Source organism: Corvus moneduloides, chromosome 3, assembly GCF_009650955.1.
Source record: "Corvus moneduloides isolate bCorMon1 chromosome 3, bCorMon1.pri, whole genome shotgun sequence".
Lineage (NCBI taxonomy): Eukaryota > Metazoa > Chordata > Aves > Passeriformes > Corvidae > Corvus > Corvus moneduloides.
Genome location: NC_045478.1, coordinates 84346317 through 84373308, shown reverse-complemented (window position 1 = coordinate 84373308; position 26992 = coordinate 84346317). Strand labels below are relative to the sequence as shown.

At 49.5% G+C, this 26992-nt stretch overlaps 3 protein-coding genes across 3 annotated transcripts; 1 reads left to right on the top strand and 2 right to left on the bottom strand.

The window, feature by feature from the left end:
* Positions 1-1990: 1990 nt before the first annotated feature.
* GTPBP2 (GTP binding protein 2) lies at positions 1991-12866 on the bottom strand. Its single transcript, XM_032102496.1, has 12 exons — positions 12602-12866; positions 10355-10381; positions 9559-9743; positions 9148-9256; positions 8403-8600; positions 7947-8121; positions 7094-7313; positions 6533-6668; positions 6057-6115; positions 5145-5316; positions 4702-4866; positions 1991-4205 (listed from the first exon to the last, which is right to left on the bottom strand). Exons 1-12 carry the CDS (start codon positions 12782-12784, stop codon positions 4008-4010), a joined length of 1827 nt encoding a protein of 608 aa, XP_031958387.1. The 5' UTR covers positions 12785-12866; the 3' UTR covers positions 1991-4007.
* Positions 12867-13114: 248 nt separating this feature from the next.
* Positions 13115-17297, top strand: MAD2L1BP (MAD2L1 binding protein). Its single transcript, XM_032102498.1, has 2 exons — positions 13115-14254; positions 14903-17297. Exons 1-2 carry the CDS (start codon positions 14069-14071, stop codon positions 15431-15433), a joined length of 717 nt encoding a protein of 238 aa, XP_031958389.1. The 5' UTR covers positions 13115-14068; the 3' UTR covers positions 15434-17297.
* Positions 17158-26585, bottom strand: LOC116441022 (epoxide hydrolase 1-like). The gene is made up of 10 exons (XM_032102497.1): positions 26446-26585; positions 25088-25111; positions 24000-24213; positions 23022-23202; positions 21987-22217; positions 21492-21621; positions 20953-21167; positions 18987-19095; positions 18527-18652; positions 17158-17560 (listed from the first exon to the last, which is right to left on the bottom strand). The coding sequence occupies exons 1-10, from the start codon at positions 26472-26474 to the stop codon at positions 17359-17361; spliced, it is 1461 nt and encodes a 486-aa protein (XP_031958388.1). The 5' UTR covers positions 26475-26585; the 3' UTR covers positions 17158-17358.
* Between the last annotated feature and the right edge of the window lie 407 nt (positions 26586-26992).

Here is a 26992-nt window from a genome sequence, read left to right as displayed (position 1 = left end):
TACTAGAAGCTGCACAGTACTGTCACCTACACATCTTGCCATAGGTATTTCCATGGCATCACTACTCAGTAGTTCTGTGCCTCCTATAAAAGCAGCCACTGCAAGTGCAGCAGCTCATCCCAGGGAATCTCCAACTAAGCCTTGACTTGAACCACTGTCCAGTTACTTAGTATGAAACCTTCAACTCGTGGTTCTACTCTGGCTGCAGTTGTAGGCCTTGCCCTTAGTGTAATTTGTATGTGGTAGCTTATCCCTGTTGTTCCTTCTCCCCTCTCCACCTGGAAGACACTGATTTTTATTCCCACCCTCCCGCTCCCCAGGATTTTTGTTACAGATGGTTTGCCAGTTCCCTCTGTGTAGCAGTCCATTGCATGATGCTTATCAGCAGCTCAGGAGCACACAAGACTGCTCCTGTCATATAATATTTGAGGAAGCAGTAGCTGCATGGGCATACTTTTTGGTGGGCTTTTTGAAATCTTGGCATTAATCCATAATAATTGCTATTGACACATAAATAGTGTACTGCTAGTCTATGGAAGGGATGGAAAACATGCCAAGAGTCACAAAGCCCACTCTGAAAGCTTTTGTCTGTTGTAGAGTGCATAACCACATTTTTGCTCTCTCCCAGACTCTTGAGTGATACTAGATACAACTTGCTGGCAGGTAGCTGTTCTGAGTCTGCTCTGCCAATGACTTGTTCAGCTCTTTGGGCCACAGTAAAGTAGCCACTCCAGAGCTCCACAGATTACAACAGCCAACAAAGCAGAATACCATGGAGGGGACAAGCAGGCACTGAGAGAGGGTGAGACTGGCTCCAGGACAAGAGAAGTGCTTGCCCTGAGCTGCCTGGCAGGGCTCAGCTCTGCTACACTGCGAGCTGCCCAGAGCCTGCCAGAAGCCCTGCTGCCAATAATTGGAGCTTGGCTCTTAGGGCAGGGGGAAGGAATGTGCCACGTCAAGGCAGCACTGGGTGGGGTTAAGGAAACGCATTGCAGGGAATTTCATCAGCTGCAGGCTTCCTTTCTGTGGGCAGGAGGGGAGAGAGCCTTTCAGGCAGCAGATAATGATGCAAAAGGCAGCTCTATTTGTATGTGCTACTTTCTGAACTGCACCATCCTAATTGCAGCTATTGAGCTGCTTTCTCCTTCCAGCAGACAGCCTGTGCTGGGAAACTGCTACATTACTGTCAGTGGAGTCTAATACTTGACAACACAGTTGTGAGATTTCAAGAAGCACAAGAAGCTCATTCTGGTGCATGCAGCTCTGGTAATCACCAGAGGAAGGAATTACGGAGTCACTCCCAATAATGACAATCCTAACATTGCAAAATGACAAGTCTCCCAAAGTCCTCACGCAAAGAGAAACACAACCAGTTTGTCAGGATTGCCCCATCTCCTGTGACAGTGGCACATCTCACTCACTTCCTAAGTGTCTGGCAGGACTGGACTCTGCAGATGCCACTATCTGACACAAAAACAAGTTTAGAAGAGGCAAATCCTTTTGGTCATAAGTCATCTCCACAGGGAAACCTTTCTGACTCTGCTTGTCCAAAGGGAACAACCCGTTCTCTTGGAGACAAGGCAGTCACAAACCCCTTGATAAGGTCGAAGCTATTTTAAAAACAAACTACCGGTTAGATGTGTGCCCTAGAAAGCGTCTCTTTAATTACACTCTGGGGGAATTTATGACTGAGGAAGCTCTCGCCGCAGCCTGTTCTGCCCACAACAGCTGAAAATGCTGTGCTCAGGGTGACGTGGCTGCCTGTCACCTGAGGCTGCACACCCAGGCTTACTCAGATAAGCTGGGAGCTCGAGGTTGTAAACAGCAGTGCGTACATTCTTTCCACACCACGGCGTGGTATTTATAGGGCTGAATGCAAGAAGCTTAGGAACGGGTGAAGGGTAGCTATCTCCACCCATGACCCAGCTCCAAGGGCAGCAGGGGAAGAGCCCAGCTCCACCCTCGCTCATTGTACAATTCAGCCAGCAAGCTCAATAAAACATCTTTATTCTGTACATTTATATATGTGCTTGGGGAACAGGGACAATCCCCAGCATTAGAAAAATTCAAGACAACAAAACAGCAATTATGAAGAGAATGGCACCAAGAACAATCATGCCACAGATGGCAGGGATGAGGTGAGACCAGCCACTGGCTGTTTCAGAAGAGGTCACAGCACCCCCATTTGGGGCAGAAAACACCAGTGCTGCTGCAAAGAGCTGGAGTCCCCCACCCCCAGGCAGCTTTCTTTGTGACCCACTAGCACCAAAGGGAAGAGCCTGTTGGCAGCTGGGGCCTGTCCTTCTTGCAGGCATTGGTGAAAAGACTGTGTCATTGGAATACCAGCCCACTGCCAGAATGGGAGTCAAAGGGATCCTGCTTGAGCAGTGACCCTGAGCCAGCAGCTCCTTTCTCACTGCTGGGCTGATGGGGATGCAGCAGTTTTCAGCCGGATCAGTGCTCCCTCCAAGGGACAGGTCACTCCTGCCACTCTTGAGCTGCCTTCTCTTCAGTTATGCCACTTCACAGGCTTCCACCCGCCTCAGCACGCTCTTGGCAGGCTGCAGCCCCCACCTTCCCGCCCCACAAGGGCCCAGCCTAGCACAGAGCACCACGTGTGCCAGTGGCCCAGCAGCAGAACCTGCTCTCAGGATGGCAGAAGGGCCACTTGCGTGTCCAAGTGCTATCACAGGCCCTCGCCCTTCTCTTCAGTCAGGGCTAGCAGGCCACCAATCCAACCAGCAGGGCTTGCTGAAGGCCTTTTGCTCATGGCAGACACATTTGGTCTAACAGTCAACAATAAAACCAAAAGCCTATGTACAGCTTTACAGACCCTGCTGCACCCTCCAGGCTACACAGCAGAGCTGCATGACAGAGTGTGTGAGAGAGTGCTCCACTCTATGTACAGAGTCCTTGCTGGCAACATCAGCTTCCCTCTGACAACAAACCCCAGTGGCAATGGAAAGAAAGGAATTCTTCCTCCAAGAGAAACAAATAAAATCATGCCATTGTCAAAACAGAAGTTACTTGGTTGTGTATAGGTAACACAGCCTGTTCTCCTCACGCATTAAGGCAAGCGTGTGAGGAACAAGGTGGGCTGGGAACGGCCACACCAGGGAGCCCACTGCAAACCACTGCTACCAATGTGCAGATTGAACACCAGGTGAACATCCATGGAAACAACCTGCTCACACCAGCACAGGCCCGGGCCCTGCTCTGCTCCACAGAATGGCCTCCTGTCCAGCTGCTGCAAGGAACAGATGCAAGTACAAACTCTGTCTTCATGATGTTATGTCAGGAGGCTGTGCCACTCACAGCAGCCACAGCTTCCTGGGAGTCAGAAAGCAGGATGCTGAAGAAATGCGTACATGTGAGTGGGGAACAGGATATCTGTCCAACAGTAAGACACTCAGATTGGAGTAACGCAAAACCAGTGCACAAATGGACACACAGCAGATTAAAGCCAACCAAGATTCAAACGGTTAGAAAGTGTCCTGAATGCATTCTGAGAGGTTCAGCCAAGCCCCTGCTGTGGGTAGCATGACCTCTTCCATCCCCTGCCCAGAAGGATGTGCTGCAGGATGACTTGAGAGAACATTGTTATCAACCCAGTGCTCAGAGAGCAGAAATGGGACCAGATCTTGTGTCAGAGATGGAAAAACATCCCTTCACTGCTTGTCTTCAAGGGCTCTGTGCCTCCCAACCAGCAATTTTCAAACAGTAAACAAAGCCAGAACTTGCCTGCCCAGGTCTGCAGGCACCTCTGATCTATTCTGAAGGAGGGCAGGATAATGAAAGCTGCAGGCGATGTGGAGACATGCTTAACTTGTCCCACGTACGGCACTGAATGCAAGAAACTCTCCCAGGCTCCATCTCACAGTGCAAAGGAGGGACATCCACACTAGAACGGGACAGCAGCAGCTCCAGGCATTGCTCAGAAAGCCACAGGAGTTTCCATCCTTCTCCCCAGGTGCTGGTGAGTGGAGATTTCTCTGACCTACTGGTAGTCAGAAGCTCAGCTGTCCAGGCCCCAGGGACTCCTCCAGGCCGTTTTCTTTGGTGGTGATGGCTTGGAGGTCAGTGACATGCCCAATGCCTTTGGTGACTCCTTCACGGAAAAGCAGTTTGGCTCCAATCTTCAAGTATTCAGGATGCTTGATGAACCTGAAACAGACAACCGCCTTCTCTCCTGTCCGCAGCTTGTCCTGAAAAGAAAAATGGGAGAGCTTAGACCCATCTCCCAAGCTGATGCATGAAGAGGTTAAAAAGTGTCCTGAATGCATTCTGAGAGGTTCAGCCAAGCCCCTGCTTGGCCTCTTCCATCCCCTGCCCAGAAGGATGTGCTGCAGAATGACTTGAGATAACATTGTTATCAACATGTGGATAGCAACAAGATAGTAACAAGATGAGGCAAATAAGCAGCATTCTTCAGACTGCATGGCTTGAGCCCTTCCCATTATTGTATACATAAGAAGAGACAGGAAGACACAAGCTCTGAAGAATGGAGAGTTCACCTCTCTTCTTTAACACGTTTGGAGGAAAAGCAACCATTGGGCAGGATAAAGGGATGGAGTCTGCTCCTAGGAAGGGACACGGCTACTCAAAATACCATCAGCCCCCAGCTTTACTAGAGGGCATGGTGGAATCCCAACAAACCCCACAGGGAGGTCCATCTTCCTCCCCTTTCTTTCCATGGCCTACCTTTCCATGGATCTTCTCTACGATAGCTGTCTGTCGCACATTCCCCACGTGCACTGTCACCTGAAACCCCTTCCGGAAAGTTGTGGCATGGAATAACAGCACGATCTCGGCTTCAAACACTGAGCAGATGGTGGGGTTCATTTCTGGGCTCACCATGACCATGCCCTGCAGAACAACCCAAGGCTCAGACCAGTTAGGGCCAGTCCCCTTGCTTCTGAACAGCCCCCAAAACCACAAATACACCTCCACTCCATGACTTGGGCTTGCATCTCATTCTCAGCCTTGCCCTCATTGTACTTTGTAACTTGGCCATTTCCTCCCCTTCCAGCAAGTTTCCTGCAAACATCTCTATTTCATTCCCACCCTATCAATGGGGGGTCTCCAGGGAGGCCTCCAGCCCTGCTCACTGGACCAGTGAACAACCAGGCAACAGCGGGACCAACCTTGCGCAGCAGGGAGCGGTCGAAGGGTCCAAGGGCCAGGGTGGCTGCCTGCCCAGCCCGCAGCACGCGGCAGGCAGAGCGGTTCCGTTGGATACTGCACACTTTCAGCCGGAGGAACTTCCCATCGTCAGTGGGACCAACCACCAAGTTCTCCCCTTCTCGGCAGATCCCACTGCCCAGGGTAGAAGAGCAGGACACAGTTCATAAGGAGACAAAGACATTTCACCCTCCAAGATTAACCTGAACAAATTCTGCAGGGCCAAGTCTTCGGACTCTTACCCTGGACCAACTGACAGGGATACAAAGCTGCTGAGAACCGGATTTCTTACAGCAGGAGTGAAAGCCACACTATCACTCTTAAGAATCCCAGGTACAGACAGGGGCCATTGCACCCCCAGTGCTCTGCCACACTGCATTGTTTCTGGTGGAGAGACCTCAGATGATGCTCGTTCCGTGTGGATGTGCTGATGGTCAAACTGCTCTGATCGCTCCTGAACACGGAGGGACAGCTGCCTTTTCATGGGGTAGTGTGCAGTTAACCCCGGCTGGAATCAGAGGATCTACCTTTTACATTGCCTCCCCCTACCTGAGGAAGGAAGAAAGCAACTCCTTGGGATCATGCCTATACCACTGCCAACTCTAGATTCCAGCATGCCTTCTTTCAGCATGCTTCAGGACACATTCCTAATCCAGCAACTTTAGAGCAGACTGTCTGCTTGCCACCATATGACCAATGGTCTGCTCACATCACCTCCCAACACCCTGTAGGGCTCTACTCTCACTTGGCTCAGTCATCTGGCAGCAGTCAGGACTGAGCCTCACACAGCTTACACTTCTGCAGCAGGTGACTCTAACCTCGTGGGAGCTCCAGCAACCATTCACATCCACACTCATCTGCCTGGCATCACTTACCTTGACAGAGTTCCTCCCACAACAGTCCCCACCTCTGGCACCGTATAAATTTCATCAACCTGCAGCAAGGCAACAAGAATAAGCTGCTCAGACAGACAGCTGTGAAACAGCACTCCAGAATGACGACAAAGAGCCCGCCCCTTGTGAGGAAGGAGGTGAGCTCTCTGGTGGTCATCAGACACCATGTCAGAGCTTCACCAGCTCCCACTACCTTCCCATTAGAGGAACAAATCTCTGCCTTTTAAATAGCAACCAGAGAAATGATTTTATCCCCAAGACAGACATCTCATGGTTAGGACATATCCAGCCTATCAGCCTTTTCTCAAGGACCAAGTCTTTTTTTTAATGTCTCTCAGTAGTCCAGGAATTCACCATGTCTCTACCTGTGGTGTCCAAATTCCCCAAACGTCCATGTCCCTCCCATGGCACAGCAATGAGTCCGGTATCAGAACTGGAAACAAACTACCCTTATGCACCTGAAATTCTGTAAGTTGCTGCATTAATTCTTCCTGCTCTTTACTGTTGGTCAGTGGAGGGAGGATGTTGAGGAAGACTTTCAAGAGATCCAGGTTCTCCCCAGAAACACTGGACAGTGTGAAGATTGGGGTGATGCTGTCAGACACAAACAGACAGAAATAAGCAGAAGGCCTGAGTGCAGCTCCAGAAGGTTTCTGGGATTCTGAATCTACTGAGACCTGCAGGAAGACGGATCCTACACCAGTAAGTGGCTAAAGCAGGAAGGCTAGGTACAACGCCACAGTAATCCCTGCCTCAATGTTTGGTCGAGGCACCAATCCCTTGTTCACACACATTTTTCTCATGGAGAAGTAACTAATGCAGCCTTTTGCTCCCATAGCCCAGAAAAGTTTGGGAGGGGAAAATGCCTTCTTGGAGAATGCCGAGATAGGAAACTTGATGAGGAGCAGAGATGTTCAACACGTGGTCACCTCCCCTGTGATTACCCTTCCCCAGCTCTGCATGCCAGCCCAGCCTGAACTGCCTGCTGCTCCCAACAGAAGAAAGGAATGGTTCCTTACTTGGGAGATTGTGCAAACTGTTGTGCTGCTGTAACAGCATCGTCGTCTGAATTCACAAGCAGGGGGAGCTTGTTGCAGCCTGGCTGCTTCAGGATTCGCTCCAGCTGCTTCACTGTCCGTTCCACGGTGGCTTTTGAACACAAATCAACTTTGCTGATGACAATGAAGAAGGGGACCTTGAGGGCCATGGCCAAGCCCAAGTGCTCTCGTGTTGTGCCCGCTGCAGGAGACAAGTGAGAGTGTAGGTGCAGCAGTCACCACTGTAGCTTGTTTATGCCGACAGCTGTGTCTCCTGGCTATCCCACGGGCCCACTCTAGAGATTTCACCGTAACTGCTTAGTTCATCATACAATGAAAAAGCAAAATTATTCTTTTAAACAAAACCAAACATCAGTCCAGAAAAATAAAAACCACCAAGAATTTTTGTGACTGATCTGTCTGCTTCAGAAAGATACAGTAGTTTTCATTCTTTGGCTAAAGTTTGCCAGAGAACAGCCACAAAAATGTCAGAGATAGATGTGGGAGAACTCCAGATGCCTTTTTACAAGGCTTTGGGATTCAGCAGCCCTAAGAATATGTCAAAGTTGTTTTCTTTTCTAACAAACACAGCTCCAAATCCCAAACAAAGCCTCTCTGTCCAGGGTACTTTAATGCGGTCTACAGCTGGTAAGAGGATCCCAGCTCTACTCCCCTCCCAGGCACTCACAGGCACTGGCTTACAAGATATCAGTAGAAGGTTACAGGTTAATAAACTCTTCTGACAACCATTCACAGCTGATAAGGACCCATTCCCCCCACTCTCCATTTCTCTTCACACATTGCAGTCAATCCATGCAGGCAGGGCAACACTCACCAATGCCAGTGTTGGCACTAACCACCAGCATGGCAAAGTCTGGGCAGTAGCTGGTGAGGCCAAAGATGGTTGTTTTCAGATACTTGTGGTGGCCAGCCAGGTCAATGAAAGTGATCATTTTGGAAGAACTCTCACAGATCTCTTCTGCTGTCCGGGAGTCACTATAATTTACCACCTAAGGAACATAAGGAGCTTGTGAGAGAGGCAGCCCCAGCAGGCAAGTAAAGAAAACCCAGCTCTTATCTATCCACTTTGATCTCAGAATTAGTAAGGAGAGATCATCCACCATGGGTGCAGGAAACAGTGTCTGTTGCAAACGGACAAGCAGCACTCAGGTTCACCTAAAAGGACACAGAACTGTGCCACCTCTCTTCCCTCCTGTCCCACTCACAGTTCTAACAGAAGGGTAGTCCTATTCTCCTCTAGCTTTCTGAGTTCAGCAACCCACTCTCTTACCTCTCCTTTGCTGTTGAAGCCAAGGATCTCAAAGCTGATGCTTGATGTTCTTCCTGACTGGATTTCATGGAGATGCCGGAAGAGGTTAAGGCGTGCTCTGCCCCGCCCGTTGTCCAGCTCTCCTTGCGTTAGGACACCCAACAGCGTTGACTTCCCTGAGTCCACATTCCCTAGGACAGCTACTCGAAGGTCTAAGAACTACAGGAAAAAGAACAAAGAAATCATTAAACTTAAGCACTACTGTGCTGAGTGCATGAGCACTACTGGGCAGTGGAGATGCAGCTCAGAGAGCTTCCCTGCATCAGGGACACTGCGCAGTTTAATCTTGCTCAGATTCTGCTCCTGCTCCCAGCAAACCACTGCCCAGCAGTCGTGATACGCTCTCTAGAGTTGAGATGTGACACATTAGGCTTTGGTATCACGAAACAGGCCATTTGCTGCAGCAGACCTCTAAATCCTTCCTTGTTTGCACACTGGTCTGCATCAGAACTGCTGCCATAGAAGCGAAATAATTTTTCACCTCTGATCCAGGCAATCTCCCACACTGACATCTGCCTCAATCACAGTCTTGGAGATAAGAAGCGTTATCATGAAGCCTCCCTCTGGCAGCCCTTTAAAACATCTGCTATGGGCCAATCTATGACAAAGTGCCTCTAGGGCGTGGGCTCCCATCCCAAAAGGAAGCTGCTTGTATGAAGCCTCTAAGTCTCCAGCAGGAGAAGACTGCCAAATCACAGGTCCCTACCTGCTGGTTGTCAGGCACCTTTCGGACAAGCACCTCCGTTATCTTCCTTGGAACATCACTGTCGTAATCGACCTCCCTCTCCCGCAGCACTGTAATGTCAGCCCCAACCCTGCCACAAAGACAAAAGGAAGGCGTGAGACACACTTGTACTTGACAGCTCTTGCACCTCTACAATAACAGCTGACAAAGTGAAGGGGATGAAAGCTGGGGATAGCAGGGAAGGATCCTCGCGCTTCCAGACAAAAGCCTTATAACTTTCCTCATGTTTCTAGAGCCTCAGGACTGAAGGGATGTCAGTCATACAGGGGCTTTGTAGGATGAAGCCAGCTGCTCAGGGGAGTCCAGGGAGGGAGCCTCTGTACCAGAGGCTGTTGATGCTCGTGGGCCCTGCAGACGAAGAGGAGCACTTACTTCTCCGCCATACGGCGCAGTGTCTTGAGCGAGGCTCGCATCTCCTCCTCCGAGAGGCCCACCAGCAGCCCATTGTCCTCCACGCCGATCTGATAGACAGCCTCACCTCGGCCCTCCTGTAGTCGCCACTTCATCTGTGTCACCAGGTGCTCAAAGCGGTATTGCGAGGGGTTCACCAGCTTTAGCTGTTTAACAGAGGGGTAGTTCTAGTCACAGCCTGCATGCAGAGGCAATCCCATTGCCCAAGCCAGCAACTCCCAATTCTGTGAAGCAATGCTCCCAACTCTGACCCACCTCTAGAAAGTACAGCCTGTATTAGTGTCTGAACAGAAGCCATGGGACAGGTGAGAAAGGGTTTCACAAAGGTAGAAGAACCTTCCCGCCTCGTGACAAAGGGATCCGTACCCTGCCTGCTGCAGGGTTAAAGACAGCACTCTGGGACCAATCTGTGATCCAGGAGCCAGTAAGTGCAAATGGCAGAGCAGCCACAAGAAAGCTGCAAATTGTTTTCAGGGATATCTGCATCTCTCTCTCAAGAAAAACATAGTGGGTATCATATACTAAAAAAGATTCCTAAAAATGAGTACTGAGAGCAAGTTTTCCAGCTCTGCATACTGGGTAATGCTTGGCACAGAGACACTGAAGATGAATGGTAGTTCCTTAGGGCAGTGTCCACTTTTCTGTCCTTTCCTTGGCCATGTTACCCATAGGCTGTCTTTGGTAAAGTTACTTACTGCAAAATAACCCTCTAACCCTCTGGGAGGAAGACCTCCTTCTGCAACCTCAAAAGACTCACCTTGTACTCGATGTTTCCATCTTCTGCCTGGTCAGAGAATGAAACAAGACAGAAGAGTTAGATGCTGTGCCCACAGGGACTTCTACAGGCACCTGATCCCTAGATATCCTGAAGCTGGTGCTGAGGATTTCAGAGAGAGGGAAAGGGGCAGAAAGAGACTGTGTTAAGTCCCAGCCTTCTGCCATTCTTTCCTACACTCAACTAGAACTCTCCTTATGGTTTGTTTGTGCTGTTTGCATCCCACATCATGAACACCAGAGGACAAAACTAGAGTGGGACACAAGGGTAATACTGTCCAGGGGGGAGTTTTTTTCTGGACAGTAAAGAATAGGGCCAGCCTAACAGTCACAGAGAGAAAGACAGAGAGTTCCAGTTTCAAAAAGGCACAGGCCAGCATGTGATTTAAAGTCTCCCCCCTCACCCATCCATGACCCACAAAATGCCACCCACAGCATCCCACTCCCACCCTATCCAGCAGCTTCCATCCATCCAATGTGCACAGAAACAGGGGCCTGAGAACAAAAGGCCTCCTCTCCTGCTCAGTGATACTCTCCCTCACTCAATTAGTTTTTCATTGACTCCTTTCTATATCCTTATGTATCTTCTCTCAACAAGGAAGGACTACAGACATAAGGAAGCAAGGCAGTGACTCCTTTGCCAGCTAGTCACTGGCCAGACAGTTCTGGAGAACCAGACTTGATTGGGACTGTCTGTACACAATGTGCTCAGAAGAACTTCCTCAGCAAGGGCTGAAGCCATACGGGGCTGTAACAGAAAGGCCCAGGTATTCATCAAGCTCACTTCAACCACAACAGGCTCCAGCTTTCCATATAGAATATCTAGACAACACTGAAGTAATTTTTCCCATTGATTCAGTATAAGGACCACTGAGAAAGGGCTGGAGCCTGCAGGAAGCCACATACTCTGTCAGACTAAATGGGGCTGGCAACAGTAAGCACTTCCTTTTCCTCTGGACACCTATTTGCATGTCAGGAGAGGCAACAGCCCTCTCCTTGCCTTCCAGCTCAGCTCTTAACCACAGCGGTGCTTACAGTGGCAAAAGGCCAAGAGAAGTTCTCAATTGTCAGCTCAGTTCTTTGGCAGCAGAGCTATACAGTGAGAAAAGGGAACTTGTGGAAGGCTTTCCTCTCTTGCCATCTACCAGCTTTCCAATTCTAAGAAAAACCCATTCACCTACTGCACTGTCATCTAAATAAGGGAGTGGGTCTCCTTCAAGGCACTTGAGACCAGAAAAGCAACAAGCCTAGACTTGCTGGGGCACACATTGCACAGGGTAGCCAGGGACAGGAAGCTGTGTTGAAACTACAGGGGTCTGTCCAGCCTCCAGCTGAAAGGAACAAGAACTAAACTACGGCTGCAGGGCACAGTCCTGCCTGTGGAGAAGATCTATCAGTAGTGAAGCGCTGTCTTCCCATCTTGCCAAGAGTCCCAGCCCTGCCTTGTGGAGGAACTGCTCCCTCCCAGGACAGGCTATTACATATTTTACAGAAAGCTCACTGACCGGGGCTGAGCAATTGAGTCCGGGCCACCTCAACTCTCCCCACACTGACAGTTCCATAAGAGCAGTAACAACTGCCCCAGCTGACCACACACACACGTACTACCAATGCCACTTCTCCCTGCTGCAAGGGACAAGTGCCTCACACTCTGTCCATATCACCTGCAGCCCCATGTAAGAAAACAGCTGTCAAATTAGCTGGGAAGGGAGTCACTAGAACCTGCTGAGCTTGGCAACTGCAAAGGGGCTCAGACCCACCAGATCATCTCTCGGGGAGAGAGATGCGAACGGGATCTTTGGGACTACGAGGCGAGCAAAGCTTTATTTCCGAAGCTATTTCGATCGCAGGCGGCAAAGCGCCCACAGACAGACGCCAGGCAGTGCGATACTACTCCGGTGGACCCCACAAGGAACTCGCTGGCACCGGGGACAGGAGCACAGCCGGAGGAGAGACCGGGGCAGGCGGGCGCACGGCTCGCGGGGCCGGGGCTGCAGGACCGCTCCTACGGCTGCTGTCAGCGCGACCCCGGCACGGCCCCGCAGCAGCACCGCCGGCACCTCCAGCCGGACCCGCCACCCAACCTGCGGGGTCCGGGCGTGGCACCGACCCGCTCTGGGGGGGACACCGGCCCTCCGCCCCTCCCGCCCCTCAGCGGCGGCGCCCCCCGCCCCGGGGCCTGGCCCCGCTGCCTCCGCGGCTGACGGGACGCGACGGCCGTAGAGCTCACCTCGGGCGGCAGGTACGGAGGATTGTTGGCCTTCCCTCCGCGGCTCCGCCCGTTCTTCTTCTTCGCCTTCGAGCCACCGCCGCCGCCGGGCGCGGCCCCTCCGCGCCCGCGCAGCGCTGCGCCTGCCCCGCCGCCCGCCGGCCGACAGCAGCCCCCGAACAGCTCTGACACCCGCGAGTCCATGGCGGACAGCGCGGCTCCGCCGCCCCGCTGCAGCACCCGCTCCGTTCCCCGCTCGGCCCGGCCCCGCCGGCCCGGCTCCGGCCCCGGCGTCACCGACCGCCGCGCGGCGCCCCGGGAAAGCGAGTCCCGCCCGCCTACAACGCCGAGAACGCACCGCGCGCCTCCCGCTCAAAACTACACCTCCCGGCGTGCCCCGCAGGGCGATCCGCTCGCTCCCGTGCGGGTTCCATCCGCGGGGGCGGATGGGAGTTGGAGTCCGAGGGAGGGGCGTCGCCTATCGGCAGCGGCGGGCAACGCGCGGGATGCCGCCGCTCCCTGGGCCCTGCTCGCCGGGATCTGTGGGCGCCCGCGGGTTGCCTCTTTGGCAGTTCACAGCCCCGGATTCCCTGGTTATTGACACTGAGCGATCAGTCCGACTGGCTTCGGCAAACTGGGGCACTTTCGAAGCTGTTTGGCATTGGAGGTACTTCACGACTACGCAGAAGCAGCAGCCCGGTACAGAGCGATCCCACAGGACGCATTAAGCTCCTACGGGGGGGAGGCGGCGGGAACAGCAAAACATCCTCCAGCTGTGCGCCGCATCCCCTCACTCAGTGTCTTCCCAGTCTCCAGTTCTACGGCCACTGCGCCTTCTCCTTCCCCGCCGCATCCCCTGGGGAGGGCGGCGCTGGATCAGTGTTTGTGTACAAGTGACACCCTTTGTGACGCTACGCACAGGCGGCCGCTGTTCCTGTAAAGCAGCCTCGGCGCGGCTTCTCTCGCCGTCCCGCCCTCCCCTCGCCGTGCGCTGGAAGCGGCATCCAATGGGGCGGCGAGCGCAATGTTTCCAAACACGGCACTCCCTGCACGCTCTCCGCCTCCCCGCGGCGGCGCGAAGGCAGTTCCTCCGCAAGACACCGGAGCCGCCAGGGCTGCCGGGAGCGGGGCCGAGGCCAGCGGAGCCGCTTCCTGCGGCCTTCCCCGGATAGCTCTGCAAAAAGCAGCCACAGCTCGCGGCATCGCCTCAGCCGGGCGGTGCCGCGAGGGGATCGGGAGCGGAGGGGCGGGCCCAGCTCTTGTGACCACGCCTCCGCGGGCGGGGCTACACCGAGGCCCCGCCTCCCACCGCGCCCACCAACCGCGGGGTCTCCGCCGCCGGAGGGCGTGCGGCGCGGCCCGTGCGCCACTCCCGTGAGGCTCCGCGGCGGGGCGGCATTTAAACCCGCGGCGGCCGTTGGGGCTGCGTCACTGCTCCTTCCTTCCCAGCTGCTGGCGGGCCTGCATCGTGCTGGTGGCGGCGACGGGATGAGGTCCCAGGGGAACAGGTCGGTATCGGGCAGCCCTGCCGTGGCCGTGGAGTTCCCAGGAGCCGTGTGCCGGGGCAGCGGCTACCGTTTCGCCTGCGAGCTCCTGAAGCACGTCCTGCACCAGCGGAACCAGCTCCCGCTGCCCTACGAGCAGCTCGCCTACTTCTGCCGGCGGGCGGCCCAGGTGAGGGGCGGTGGCCGCGGGGGGCACCCCCGTGCTCGGAGGCGGCCCCCGGGACGGGGAGCTTAGGGGGGGCTGTGGTGTTTGAGTTTTCGCTTGTGAGCTCGTGTTCTCGCTCGGTGACTCGCACAGCAATGTGTTGCCGCTTTTAAAGTAAAGCGCGTGTTGTAGCTGCATCCCTAAATGTTACCTCTTCCTTTAAAAACGAGGCAAAGGCAACGTGACGTTCAGGCTGCTGAAGGTCTCGACAAATTGCTCTTAATTGATTGTTTCCTACTTTACGCTCAAAGAGTGTCACTGCTTTGTTTGTTACTGGAATACCTCTAAGCAAAAAAAAAAAAAAAAAATTCTAATAAGTAATTTCAGAGTGGTGGCTGATCTTTGAAAGATGGACTTCTAATTCCTATTGGAATTCATCAGTAGTGTGATTCAAACCGAATAGCTATGGATTGTGCTTTTGTGTTCCTCTCTCATCGCTTGATATGGAGAGATGTACATCTTCTCGATGTGGGTACCTATAGCTCTCAAAACGAACACAAACCTCTTGTTCCTTGACTCTCTGAGATGGGGTGGGCCATGCTTTCTGCAGAGTACATTAGAACAAATATATCTTCATAACTGAATGTACTAATCTGAATTTTTGTTTTCCAGGATGGAGATGGAATTGAGAAGCCACTCTCCCTGGGTCTGGCAAGCAAAAAGTGCCAGCAGGTGCTGATGGAGCTAGAGGGTTTGTTCCAGCACCTGGAGGTCATGTTTAGTCTGACACTGGTTCCTCGGGTTCTTTTCCTACTTGGAGGCAACGTCATGAACCCCAAGGAGCTCTATGAGCTGAACTTGGAAGGGTTCTGTGAGGGCACTGCTGAGAAGAGCCTCCAGACTGCACCCTGTGTTCGCCAGCTCTTTCACCGCCTGTTTGTTGCTGATGTCTTCAGTGAACTTAAGGCTCTCCCTGTCACAGGCACCCTTGTCCTGGTCCAGGGACACCGTGACTGTGGTGTTGAATGGTTCCGGCCCAAGCTCAACTACCAAGTGCCAACCCGAGGGAGGAAGCTGACTGTAACGTTGTCCTGTGATGGAGACCTCCACCTTAGTGCCTCACCTCCACAGCACACAGCACCCACCTGGGAGGACTATGTCTGGTTCCAAGCACCAGTGACCCTCAAAGGATTTAGTGAATGAATGGTTTCTGTAAAAATATAACTGGAATATTGATTACTTTTTTTTTCTTCAAGTGTTAATAATTTCAGCAAATGTAACCATGTATTTTTGAACCATGTCTGTATGAATTTTTTTTTTCCTCCATGGCATCTACTGCTTTCCTGTACCTTGGCTGTGCTCGTCTGTTGTCCTTATTTCCTGAGTTGTTGTCAAAGGCAAATCCACTTTAAGGCACAGTTGCACACAGGTTCAGTGATTCCTTAGGGGCCTGATCTGTGAAATGGGATTAATTAATCTGTTGGGAGTAAAACTCCCCTGCTGTGTGCTTGGTGAACTGGCAAATGCTGGATACATACAGTCTTCTCCTGAGTTCTAATGTGGCCATTTTCTGACCCTGCCTTTGCCAGGTTACCCATAGGCTATCTTAAGTGAAATTACTTCCTGCAAAATAACTCTCTGGCAGGAAGACATTGTGCAGTCCTTAAAAGGCTCCCCCTAGCAAGAAAACCAGAGAGCAAAACGGGAGCAGGACACGAGGTAATATTGTTGCAGAGGAGGGATTTATTTCTGGCTGATAAAGAATGCTGCCACCGTGAAGGCAGCTCCTCTACAAAGGGCTGCAGCCGCCAGGGGTGCTGGGGAGCTGGTGGAGACAGCAGAACTGCTTCCAGGGGCCCCCTGCTATCCCAGCAAGCAGCAGCCAGAGCTCCTGGCACTGCCTCAGTTGCAGTGGTAGTGTCCCACTTGAGTACTCAAGTGTTTGCCCATCTATTTTATAAAATCAGACATCCCCCTAACTCACTTTCTGTTCCTTAACATGCCAAAGTAAGAATTCTCAGCAACTGGAAAGTCTTGTAGCTAATGCTGTCCTCAAGATGGAAAGAGACCAGTTTGGTGGAGGCAGGGTAGCAATAAGCAATTTATTATTTTTTTACTGATCTTTATCTAACAGCCCTGACAATCAGTTAGCTATAAGATTAAAAGTAAGCAGTTTCTTCTCTAACCCTCTTCAGAGAAAGTTAGGAGTGGTGCTCTAATAATGGTAGATTATCCTCACTTGAGGAAGAAACTTACTCTTAGACTTAAACCTTTCTGAAATGCATAGAAGTCCCTCCCATTTGAAGAGAAACTTGAGCCTACTGGTAGTGAGGGTACTTGCTGTTACTAGTCAAAAATGCAGAATGGGGTGGTAAAAAATCATTTGTACAAGAGGGTAAAGGTTGAAGTAACCCTCTACACTTGGCGCCTATTTTAACTTTGTCCTTTTGGAATGGAATGAGATGACAGAAGTAGCAGGAACTTAATTTGATGTTGTTGAGCTTGGAGAGCACTAGAGTGCTCTCTCTGCTGTATTATCCATTAATATCTGTTTACAATGTGCTGCAGCTGATTCTTAAACTTGCTCTAGGGGAAAAACTGTTAAAGTGAAGAAAGCTGCCTTATGTGCAGCTGCACACTTGAATATGAAATCCTAGGTCTCTTGAAGGAAATATAACTTGAATGTAGGAGTGTTTGTGCTCAGGAGATCAAAACCCTTTATGCTTCCACCAAAGCTGCTTGTAACACGTTTAAGATTGTCCTAGTGTTTAAAGAAGCGTTTGAACAGAAGCCCGGGCCAGTTCCTTTCACCTCTCTTCCTCAGATGAGTGCAATGTTACTGCAATAAACTGTTTACATTTTCTGTTATACTTGAACTATGAATGCAGCAATGATAGGGTGCTAGTAATGAAAAGAACACAAGATGCTTTGGGGATTTTTAAATTTGTTTTTTTTCTTATGAAAACATATAGAGCTTGATTTAAAAATTCTGTAGTGTAATTATTATCAAAATAATATGCTGGTTTCTATATGTGATTACTCTGAGGGATTAAACAAATCCAATCTACAGGTTCTGCCTCTGGTAGAACAACTTGCTTCCATTCTATGCATGTATTTCAACTGCAGTGTCACAGCTGTTCCACTTTCCTGACAAACTGCATGATGTCTTGTGCCAGAAGCTTTGGTTCCTCAAAGGCAGCAAAATGCCCTCCACGTGGCATGTAAGAGTAAGTGATGATGTTCTTGTAGACGTCCTTTGCCCAGACATGTGGTGTGTGTAAAATTTCCTGAGGAAAATCTGCAATCCCTGTGGGAACATATATGCCATACCTAGAAGACATAAGTTAATTGCATTGATGAAACAAGTCGTGGGGGAAGTCTATAAAAACCTCTGACTTTGGTAACACATTCAGCTGGAGAAGTTTCCCCGCTCTGTGCAGTGCACTTTGTGGTCTACACTCTGCTGAGGAACTTCATTTCTAATTAGGTATCCTCGAGTTTAAGAACATTACACCCGTAGAGGTGTAAAGTAGAGCCAACTTTGCACACAGCTTGATATTGAAACGTTTTCCATCTTTGAGTTTAACTTTTGTAAGCTGCAGTGTTGTGCTACATGACAAGATACCACACCTCTTTGAGAAATGGGCTGGTTCCTGCTTGCTTTAGAATTTGGTACCAAATGCATAACAAACACCTCTGGAGAGAAAAGGTGGGCTGGTTCAGTCCGTATAGGAAAAGACTTCCCATTTGTTTGGATGATCAGTTGCTTGGAGAAGTCTGCTCAGCAACATTATGCTCAGCCTCTCTTAGAATCATCTTAATGCACTAGCTGTCACAAGGTGCTGGGTTTCAAGTACTGCTCTCCAAATTGCTAGCCCAAGTTTGTGCTTAACTGTTGTAGTTCTTAGCTTATCCTCCAGCAAGCCATAGCCTTCCTAATTCAGTTTAAACTTCTCTCTTAGATGTGCCCATGATCTTCTGTTATGTTTTCACTGAACTGAGTTACAAGTCACATTTGTTTGGTGAATGAGTATATAGACCTGTATTTTGAACACAAGGCTGAGTTTGGTGCTTTGGTAAGTCTTCTGCATTGTTTTGGCTGCAAGCTACCTTGTGTGAGTTACAGGTTCAAAAGAAAAGTGACCTTTAACTATATTTATCAAAAGCAAATAAGAATTTGGACTTTTATTTTTCTTAGAACTAATAAATTCGCTGGTTTAAGTGATCTAAATGTTTATACAGACTAATGTTTCAACCTCATTTGCAAATCTGCCTTGCAACTAGCCACATAATTACCTGCTATAAGCATTTAGACTAGGGTCCTTGGAAAGGTTTTCCTTGTAGTATCGCATTGAAGATACAATGGAGGATGTCACCCAATAAATCATCACATTGGTCAAAAGCTCATCAAGAGAGTATTTGCTGTTGAGAGAGAGAGGAAGAAATTTAACTGGAAGCTGTTCCGCAGTGGTCCATACTGGGCTCATGTCCTGTAGAACTGCTGTTCCTCTTAATCTCCACTTGTTTTCAAGCAGCAAATTAAGTGGCACCTGTGTGCCCAGAGCAAAACTGCCTGGTGCTGAAGCAGTAGTGTGCAGGCAGTCTGCTGTAAGTTTAAACTACTGCTTGTCATGTGCAACTGTTCATCCTTAAATTCCAGCTTTGACTGGCCAGTGTTTTACCTGTATCCTCCTATTAGTTCCCACCTGTCAGTCTTTTAATGAGACTTCTCATGGAATAACATCTGTTTTCTTACCTTTCCAAGCCTCCATCATCTTTATACAGAAATGATCTGTCTGTCCAGGTTGAGAATTTCTCCAAGATACATGCAGCAAGCCCCACCGGGGAGTCATTCAGTCCACAACCTAACTCAGGAGAAGAGAAGAGCTGTTGCAGCTGCCTGGCATTGCAATACTTCAGTGCAAGTTAAACTGGACTTTCATGAAGAGTTCAGAGTTTTCCAGGAGAATTCAGTAGAGAGTCTGTATTTATCTACCCCTGATAGTACTTTTATTTGTGATAAATTCCCTGCAAAGGAATTCTGACTGTAACTGAGGGCACGACAAACTTAGGTAATTCCTATACAAAAGAAGCTGAGACCTAAGGAAGTCCCACTGGGTTCTTGGTGATGTGTGGCAGAAGGAGCAAATAAAGAGATGACACTCTGAAAAGAAATTTGAGATAAAATATTTGGAAGCTCTGCCCTGCTTAGGATGGGACATATTCTTCTGAAACTAAAATATATTTATGAAACAGGGCTAACAGGAATGCAACTGATTCAGAATGTCATGAATATAATGGAATCTGTGCTTTTTCTTTTCACTTTTTTAAGAGTTTGCAAAAGTGCTTTTATCTCTGAGTTGGCTGGTGTTTGAAAGCACTGTCCTTGACTCATGGATTCTCTCGTATGGCAGCAGCAAAACTTGAGCCCACTGTGATTTTCTTCCTCCACTTAAATTGCTTTGAACTTTGTTGATATCAGTTTTTCTTGGCTAGTTTTATCAACCAGTTACTTATAAACCAAAGCTTGGATAGCTGTCAATTTTACACCTAAACATTAACTTTTATTCATAGAGAAGTTAGGATCTTGTTGAAGTGTACAGGTGTCAGCACAGATTTTTGTGATACTCTCCCTCCTCTGGAACCTGCTTATTTATTCTTATGCTCGGATTCTCATGTTAACTAGTATTAATTCTTTTCTTAAGGCAGTTCAATTTCTTATGAGTGCTGGGGGAGGAGTCTCAACAAAATATTTTTGGAAATTATATAAATTCTGTTAGGGGGTCTACAGCTGTTTGATTCTGCCTGAGCTCTGATTTTTGAAGCATGATTTCCCTGTGACATTATCCCCTGTAAATCAATTCTCCTTGTTTAAACAATTCTGTCAGATTTATCATCACAGACTAGACATACTAATCTTCATTTTTCTGTGGATGCCTTCACCTTTTGACCCTTAAAAAGACCAAGACAATCAGAAACACCACCACCACCATAACTCCCTCCCACCTGGTATATTGTCTATCTCCTTTTATTTCTTTGGGTTTGTGATCACTTCAAGCAATAGGCTAGGCATTAGCTGACATTCCAGTTTGAGCTTCTTCTCCTTCAGTGAATTGCCAGGATGGGGGGTTGTTTGTTCTCTGGTCTCCACATCTGACACCAGCCTCATACAGCCCAGCTGTCTTTCCTGATGAGGCATTATTTCAATAAAATAATACCCCAGAATCCTCTCTAGTGGGGACTGATACAAAGAATTCCTTTAAGCATTATGAAATGGCCATATGTTTCTTCATATTCCTTATCCACTGGCCCCAGGATGTTTTCAGGTGTTTGAGCTGTGTCTACCTCTCTGCAACTTTCACATTGCGCCTACTTGCTTGTGATACTTTTCTTGTTTTCAGCCCCATTTACTTCTCAAAGCTTCAATTTCAGGACCCTGTGTTTTACTTTAAGAGAGTTTTTGGAAAGGGGTTCTTGCCCAAGAGAAGTGGCATGCTATTTAAAAGACCTTGAAAAGTGGTACTTGAAATCTCCATCTATTTTTGAGTGGTTCCTTTTAACTTCCTTTTACATAGTTCTTGTCCCCATGAACTCATTGCCCACATGGGTCTTGCACTCAGTCACCAGAACTCATTGCTTCTCAAATTTGGCTGGCCTTTGTACACTGATCACTCATGGTATTTGAATACTGTGTTCACAGGGATACAGAGAAGGTGCATTACCTGCAGTGTCTGGTTTGGTGCCTTGGATGTGGAAGTATCCAGACTCTCGCAGGACATCATATACATTCTTCTGCATGAAAGGGTAGAAACGTCGAGCATCTTCCGTACTGAGGCCTACGAGCCATGGTACATAAGCCCCAAGCATTATACTAATCAACCTTCCCAAACCTTGTTTGCTGATGAAAACACAATTCAGATGAAGCCCTTTCACAGATCTAAAAGTAAGTTAAGGAATAGAAGGTTAAATCAAGCAATTTTCTGTCTCCAAGTTTTCTAGAAAACAAGTCTGACTGCAACTGTGAGAGAAGCACTGGACTGAATCAAATACACAAAGCCCTTCAGGTTCATCATGATTCAAAAAAAATCTTTTCAATTCAAAGCATATAAATGCAATTGAATATGGAGGGTTGGGTTATCCCCAAAGGAAATAAAGCAGAAGGGGATGAGAGGCAAGGCAAACAGAAGGTAGGACTATGGAGCAAGAAGGCAGGGTGGGAACTGGAGGCAGCTTTTCTGCACTGATTTCCTTTGCTACTTACTGTGGCAGCATCTGGGCCATGTTTGTGGTAATACGAGATCCCCAGTCTCCTCCCTGTAGGTAGTATTCCTTGAAGCCCAGTCTGTTCATCAGCTTATGAAATATCCGAGCAGTTGCAATGGAGTCAAAGCCTGTAGGTAAAAGAAACAAAGGAGATCTGTTTGTCCTAGTGTTCCTCCCCTGGCCAAAGACTGTGACCTGACCGAGGCACGTGTGTGTAGGGATGTGGGAAGGCACAGTGTGCAATGCTGCTCTGCCTCACTGCTTGGAAAGAAAGTGAACACAAGATGAAAGAAATTCAGTGAAAAGTGAAGAGCTGACGTCCAGTTACTACTGTGTTCCAAATCTCCACAGCCAGCCCAAAAGCCTCAGCCGCATGGGCCTGAGTGAAGAGCCAGGCATCTGCATTCACAAACTGCAGTGCCCAGGGGTGCCAGGGATGGTTGAGGTCTTACTCCAAAATCTGCAATTCCAACAGAGCCTTTTCATAGCTTACCTTTCTGGTGAGGGGCCTCTGAGAAGCCATAACCTGGGATGGAGGGGCAGATGACCTCAAACACCACATCACCCTCATTCAGGCCATGCCTGGCTGGCTCTGTGAGCAGAGGGATGATCTTGTAGAACTCGTAGAAGGAGCCAGGCCAGCCATGGACCATCAGCAGAGGTTGAACAGCTCGACCATGAGGAACATAGGATGGCTTCACATGGATAAAATGGATATCAATCCCTGCCACAGATCCAAGAAAATAAAATTAAAGCTCTGGTACCGTCACAGTTTCTGCTCTGGATTCTGAAGAAGGAGGGTGGCAAAATTGTAATTAGCATCTGGAGCAGAAGTTCTACAATCGGCCTACTGCAAGAACATGCCTGGCTGAAAGGGGATGTCTGGTATTGTATCTGTGTCTTGTCTTTTACACAAAGACAGAGATATTGACCCCAGCTCCAGATACTGGGGTCACATGGAGATTAGCATCCATCTCCTGAGAAACTGGTCTCAGAGCATATAAGTAGAGCTGCACTTGAATGAATAGCATAATGTGGGTAAGACACATGCAAAAACATTACAATAATTAAAAGAGAAACATGAAAAAAGGCATTATAGAAGTCTAACCTAGAGATCACTTATGTAAAGTCTGGCTAACCCATCAAGACATCATTTATGTAAAGTCTGGCTAAGCTCACCTGGCTAAACTACTGGGTGGTGGGGAGGAATATTCCAGCCTCAGTCTGGCTAAATTTCGCAGTTTTCAAAGGCGGCTTCAAGGCAATTGCTGAAGAGCACCTCATTGTTAGTTAGCACGGGTTCAGAGCCAGATGAAGCGCATCTTGAAGCAGACCTCATATTATTGACACTGTGTAATGGTCTTAATCCCTATAAGGTTATTAATAATAGAGCCTCCACCAGTGATTTCACTCATATCACTAAGCTGTTACACATACAGTTATCTCAAATATTGTCACTTCTTACATCTCCCCCTTCTTGCTGTGCGATTCCAAGTGAGACCTGCTCAAGCCACAGAGGCCCCCTCACCTTCAATGGTGGTGTGGAAGTGGGGGTATTTGTTCAGCACTTCCACTTGCTTGCGCCAGTCAAACTGATTCCTCCAGTAGGCCACCACCTTCCGCAGGTAGCTGGAGTTGAAGCCATAGTGGAAGGCGGCCCCTTCCACATGTGGTGTGAAGCGGAAGTTATCCAGGCGCCGGTGTAGATCCTGTGGAAGGGAGCCCTTCTTGCCAGGCTGGCCAGCTGCTGGCATGTCCCCTATGCCAGGGCAGGCACAGACAGGCTCTCCTGGCTCTGCTGGCTTTTGTATTGCTCTCTGGGACACCACAAGCCCTCCTGAAGAAGTGCCATACGCTGCATGACTGCCTGAATTTTTATGTGGGGAATACAATTTTCTAAAGGTTACGAGTCCCCCATGGGCACCCAGGAGTACTGGGTCCTACTCTTGGCTTGCTACTAACTCACTTCAGGGTCTTTGGCACTAGGAGCTTGGCAGCACTGCTGGTGGGGAGAATAAGAATCTCACCTTGAGCTGCTGGCTGCTACTTGGCCAGATAACTAGGGACAGGCATGCAGGGACAGAGGAGCTATGACTCAAGCCAGGCCCCATCCCTCTTCAGCCTTACAGCCCTTTCCTCTGTGGAAGCTCCTCAGTACTGCCCTACTGGTGCCACTGCTGTTCCAATGCCCTCCCGCCCTGCTCTGGCATCCACAGACCACTGTCAAAGTCTGCTGCTCAAAGTGTGGCCTTTCTGCAGAAGCCTCAGCTTGCACAGAGGGGCTGTTGTCTCAGAAAGTCTTCAGGGGACATTGCAATGGCCCAGAGCTCAAATCCCCTTCATAAAGAATGGTGAACCAGAGCATCATCCAAGGAGCTGGGTAGCTGCCCTGGCACATGGAAGTGCCCTGCTGTCATCCCCAAGACATCCCCTCGAAGCAGTGAGGTGGGTGATGGACTCACCCCTTGCAAATTTCTGCCCCTCCTTACCACCCAGTGAGTGGTACCTCAATTTCTTTGTCAGATGTTTCAATCTTGAAGGGACGGATGCTTTCATCTTCTTTCCCTCGGAGGGGTCTTTCACCTGAGCCCCACCACCCATCGCCCATGTCAATAGTCTTGAACTTGCGTCCAGATCTGAGCCAGTAAAGCAGCATCCCTCCAACCCCCAGGGCGGCCGCAGGGACCAGCACCACATTCTTCTGAGAATATTCAAAAGACCTGGGGAGGCATGAAATTGTTTGTGTTCAATGACAGCAGTGTCAAAGGGACTGTGCTGAGGCTTGTATTCACATGCACTGGGACTGAGAAGGGACAAATGCCTATAAATCCAAGGCAGTCAGCAGGGACTGGGCACTTCTATAATTTTTTTAAGATCATGGGCAAGATTTGGGTCAGGGTTCTATCTACCAAGGCTTCTTAGGGCTCTCAAGTCCTTGCTGATCAGGACTTGCTAATCACAAGGCTTCCTTGTCCCTTTCCTTGTGAACCAGGGTGCCCAGGGAGACAAGGTTCAATAGGATATGGGCCAATCTACTTTGAGGCAGGTACTGCAGTGAATGAGACAATAGCAGCTGAACTTGTCCAGCAACAAAAAGTGCATGGGCAGAGTGGGCTGAGGAACAGGAAGAGAGACAAAAGTCTTCAGCTGCTGAAGAGAGCTGGATGTGCTGGACATGCTCCTCTTGCCAGTGCTTTATCGATAGCTCCCCTACAGATTCAATCATCTCTTAGGGCAATCCTGGCTCTCCCCCATAGCTTTCCAGTAAGGTATGTCTGTTGATGCCCCTGTTTCTGTTCTAAACAGCAAGTTCAGACTTGAGGTGTGGGAACTAAGTTACCGGAGCTGGATTTGACAGACATGCAGTCCTAAATGTAGTGTACCTTCCCACCCCTCTGACCTGTGCTTCAAGTTCTCCAGTTTCCCCTGCGGATTAGTAGAGGTGTCTGGGGCTCCTGCACGGGGCTGCAAGGGGGCTGTGAGTGAAAATTTCGTTGCTGTCATCATCCAAAGTATGGAAGGGACGATGCTGTGCCCCAGCCAGGGCGCTCACCAAAAGAGGAGGTCTCAGCACAGAACAGCTCTTTCACTCACCTGATCTGGGACAAGACGGTCTCCCTACAAAAGGGGAAAAACCAGAAAGATCCTTAACAGTCTGAAAGTGTTGTCCCATACCAAGCCATGTTGATGGTGCAAAGAATGTCCCCTGCCAGTACCACTCATTGCCCATGCATGTGATCACAGGCTGTTTAGCCACCTGGCAACATCTGCCATTATTTCTCCGACTCTTTGCATAGGATGGACAGAGAGGTGCTCACAAAGCACTGCCTCTGTACAAAGAGACAGTGTTCCTGGGCTGTGCTTTAGCTAGATAATTTGTTGCCACAATATTCCGTCCTTCCGAACAATTTAGATAAAAGGCAGCAAACAACTGCGTAGGTGTTCTTGCAGTGTTTCATCCCGTGACCAGCTGTGTAACTTCAGCCAGGAAAATTGTTTATTTTGACTGCTGTGTTGCAATAGGTGCACAGCCATGGCAGGGCAATTCCGAGCTCCAGGGTTATGCTGCTGCCAGCCACGCTGTGTCCATCGTGCCGCAGGGCTGGCACCAGAAGAGTATTGTGGGACCCTTCCGTGTTCAGAGTTTAATGAGCTGCTGTACCTTTGACACTTCTAGCTACTCCTGACTGGATATCAAGCCTTTAGGTCTCCCCTTCGTGCTAGGAAAAGAAAAGTATTCTCCTAGGCTCCCTTTAAGACTAGCAGAGTCCGGTACAACAACGCAGTCTAAAATCTAGCAACAATAGAAGCAACAAGAGAAAGTCTTGTTACTCTGCCTTGTGGAACGCAGCGACATTAGGGAGCTCTTTGGTGTCGTAATTACAGTACTTTGACAAAACAAACCAAAACAAATGCCAAAAAAGAAAAAGACTTGATAATCCATGAAAAATCAACTCCACAGGGTGTTTGTTATCACCTAGAATTGTTTCCCTGTGCTGTCTGAAATGCAAAACCTGGAGCCTGTGCTGGGTATTCCAGTAGCCTCCAAGGCAATTTGGTAACAATTGCTGAGACAGCCTATGTTGGATTTTTTTCCTTGAATCACTTCCAGCCATGGAAGAACAGGGCTCCTAAGAACAAATAGCTTATGAAACAGGTAGGAATATCCCCCTGCACTTACATCCTGGAGCTCAGAGGAGTGAAACCAGTCATCAAAGCAATAGCACAAACTCTGCACTGCTAACAAAGCAAGCCTGTCCCAGAAGCAGCTCTCTGAGCGACACAAAACAAGGCTCAGTCGATCAGCACCTCCTCCGCACTCATGCTCAGGAGAACTCAGCTGCCTGCTCCCACTCTCCAGTGGCCTGCTGACCCTCCCGAGGCTTTCTCCCACCCCCAACCCCAGGGAGCCCAGTCTGGAGTCCCTCCTCCCTGTGCCGAAGAGATCTCACCATGCGTTTGGAAGCATCTCTCGCCACATGTCTGCTTGTCCTTGCCTGGCCGCTGCTCCGAGTGAGGACACAATCCCAGTTTCTCCTCTGCTGGCTTTCTCTTTCGCAGTGACGTTTTCCCGGCGACAACGCAAACTACATCGTCCATCAGTGCCACCTATTGCCTGAGTGCGCAGCTGCAAACGGAGCTCGACAGAGGCAAGGGCAAAGTCCTGCGTGCAGCAGGAATAGCCCTGTGCACCAGCAGAGACTGGATGCCAAATGCACAGAAAACAACCCTGCAGGGGCTGGCCTGAGGTCAGGCTGTGACAACACCGTGTCCTTACAGCAGAGGCCAGCTGGGTTATACAGCCCATACAGGGCCCTATAGCGGGAACCTCAGCCAGCAGCCTGAGGGAAGGGATTATTCACTCTCTTTGAATCGTTAAAAAACTCGGTATTCACAGACAAAAACTCTCTAATTAAAGTAAGAAAGTGGTATGTTTATTACGCCGGTGGGCGGCACGGGAGTCGCCTCCTAGAGATGTGCCAGCTGCTGACACGGTTA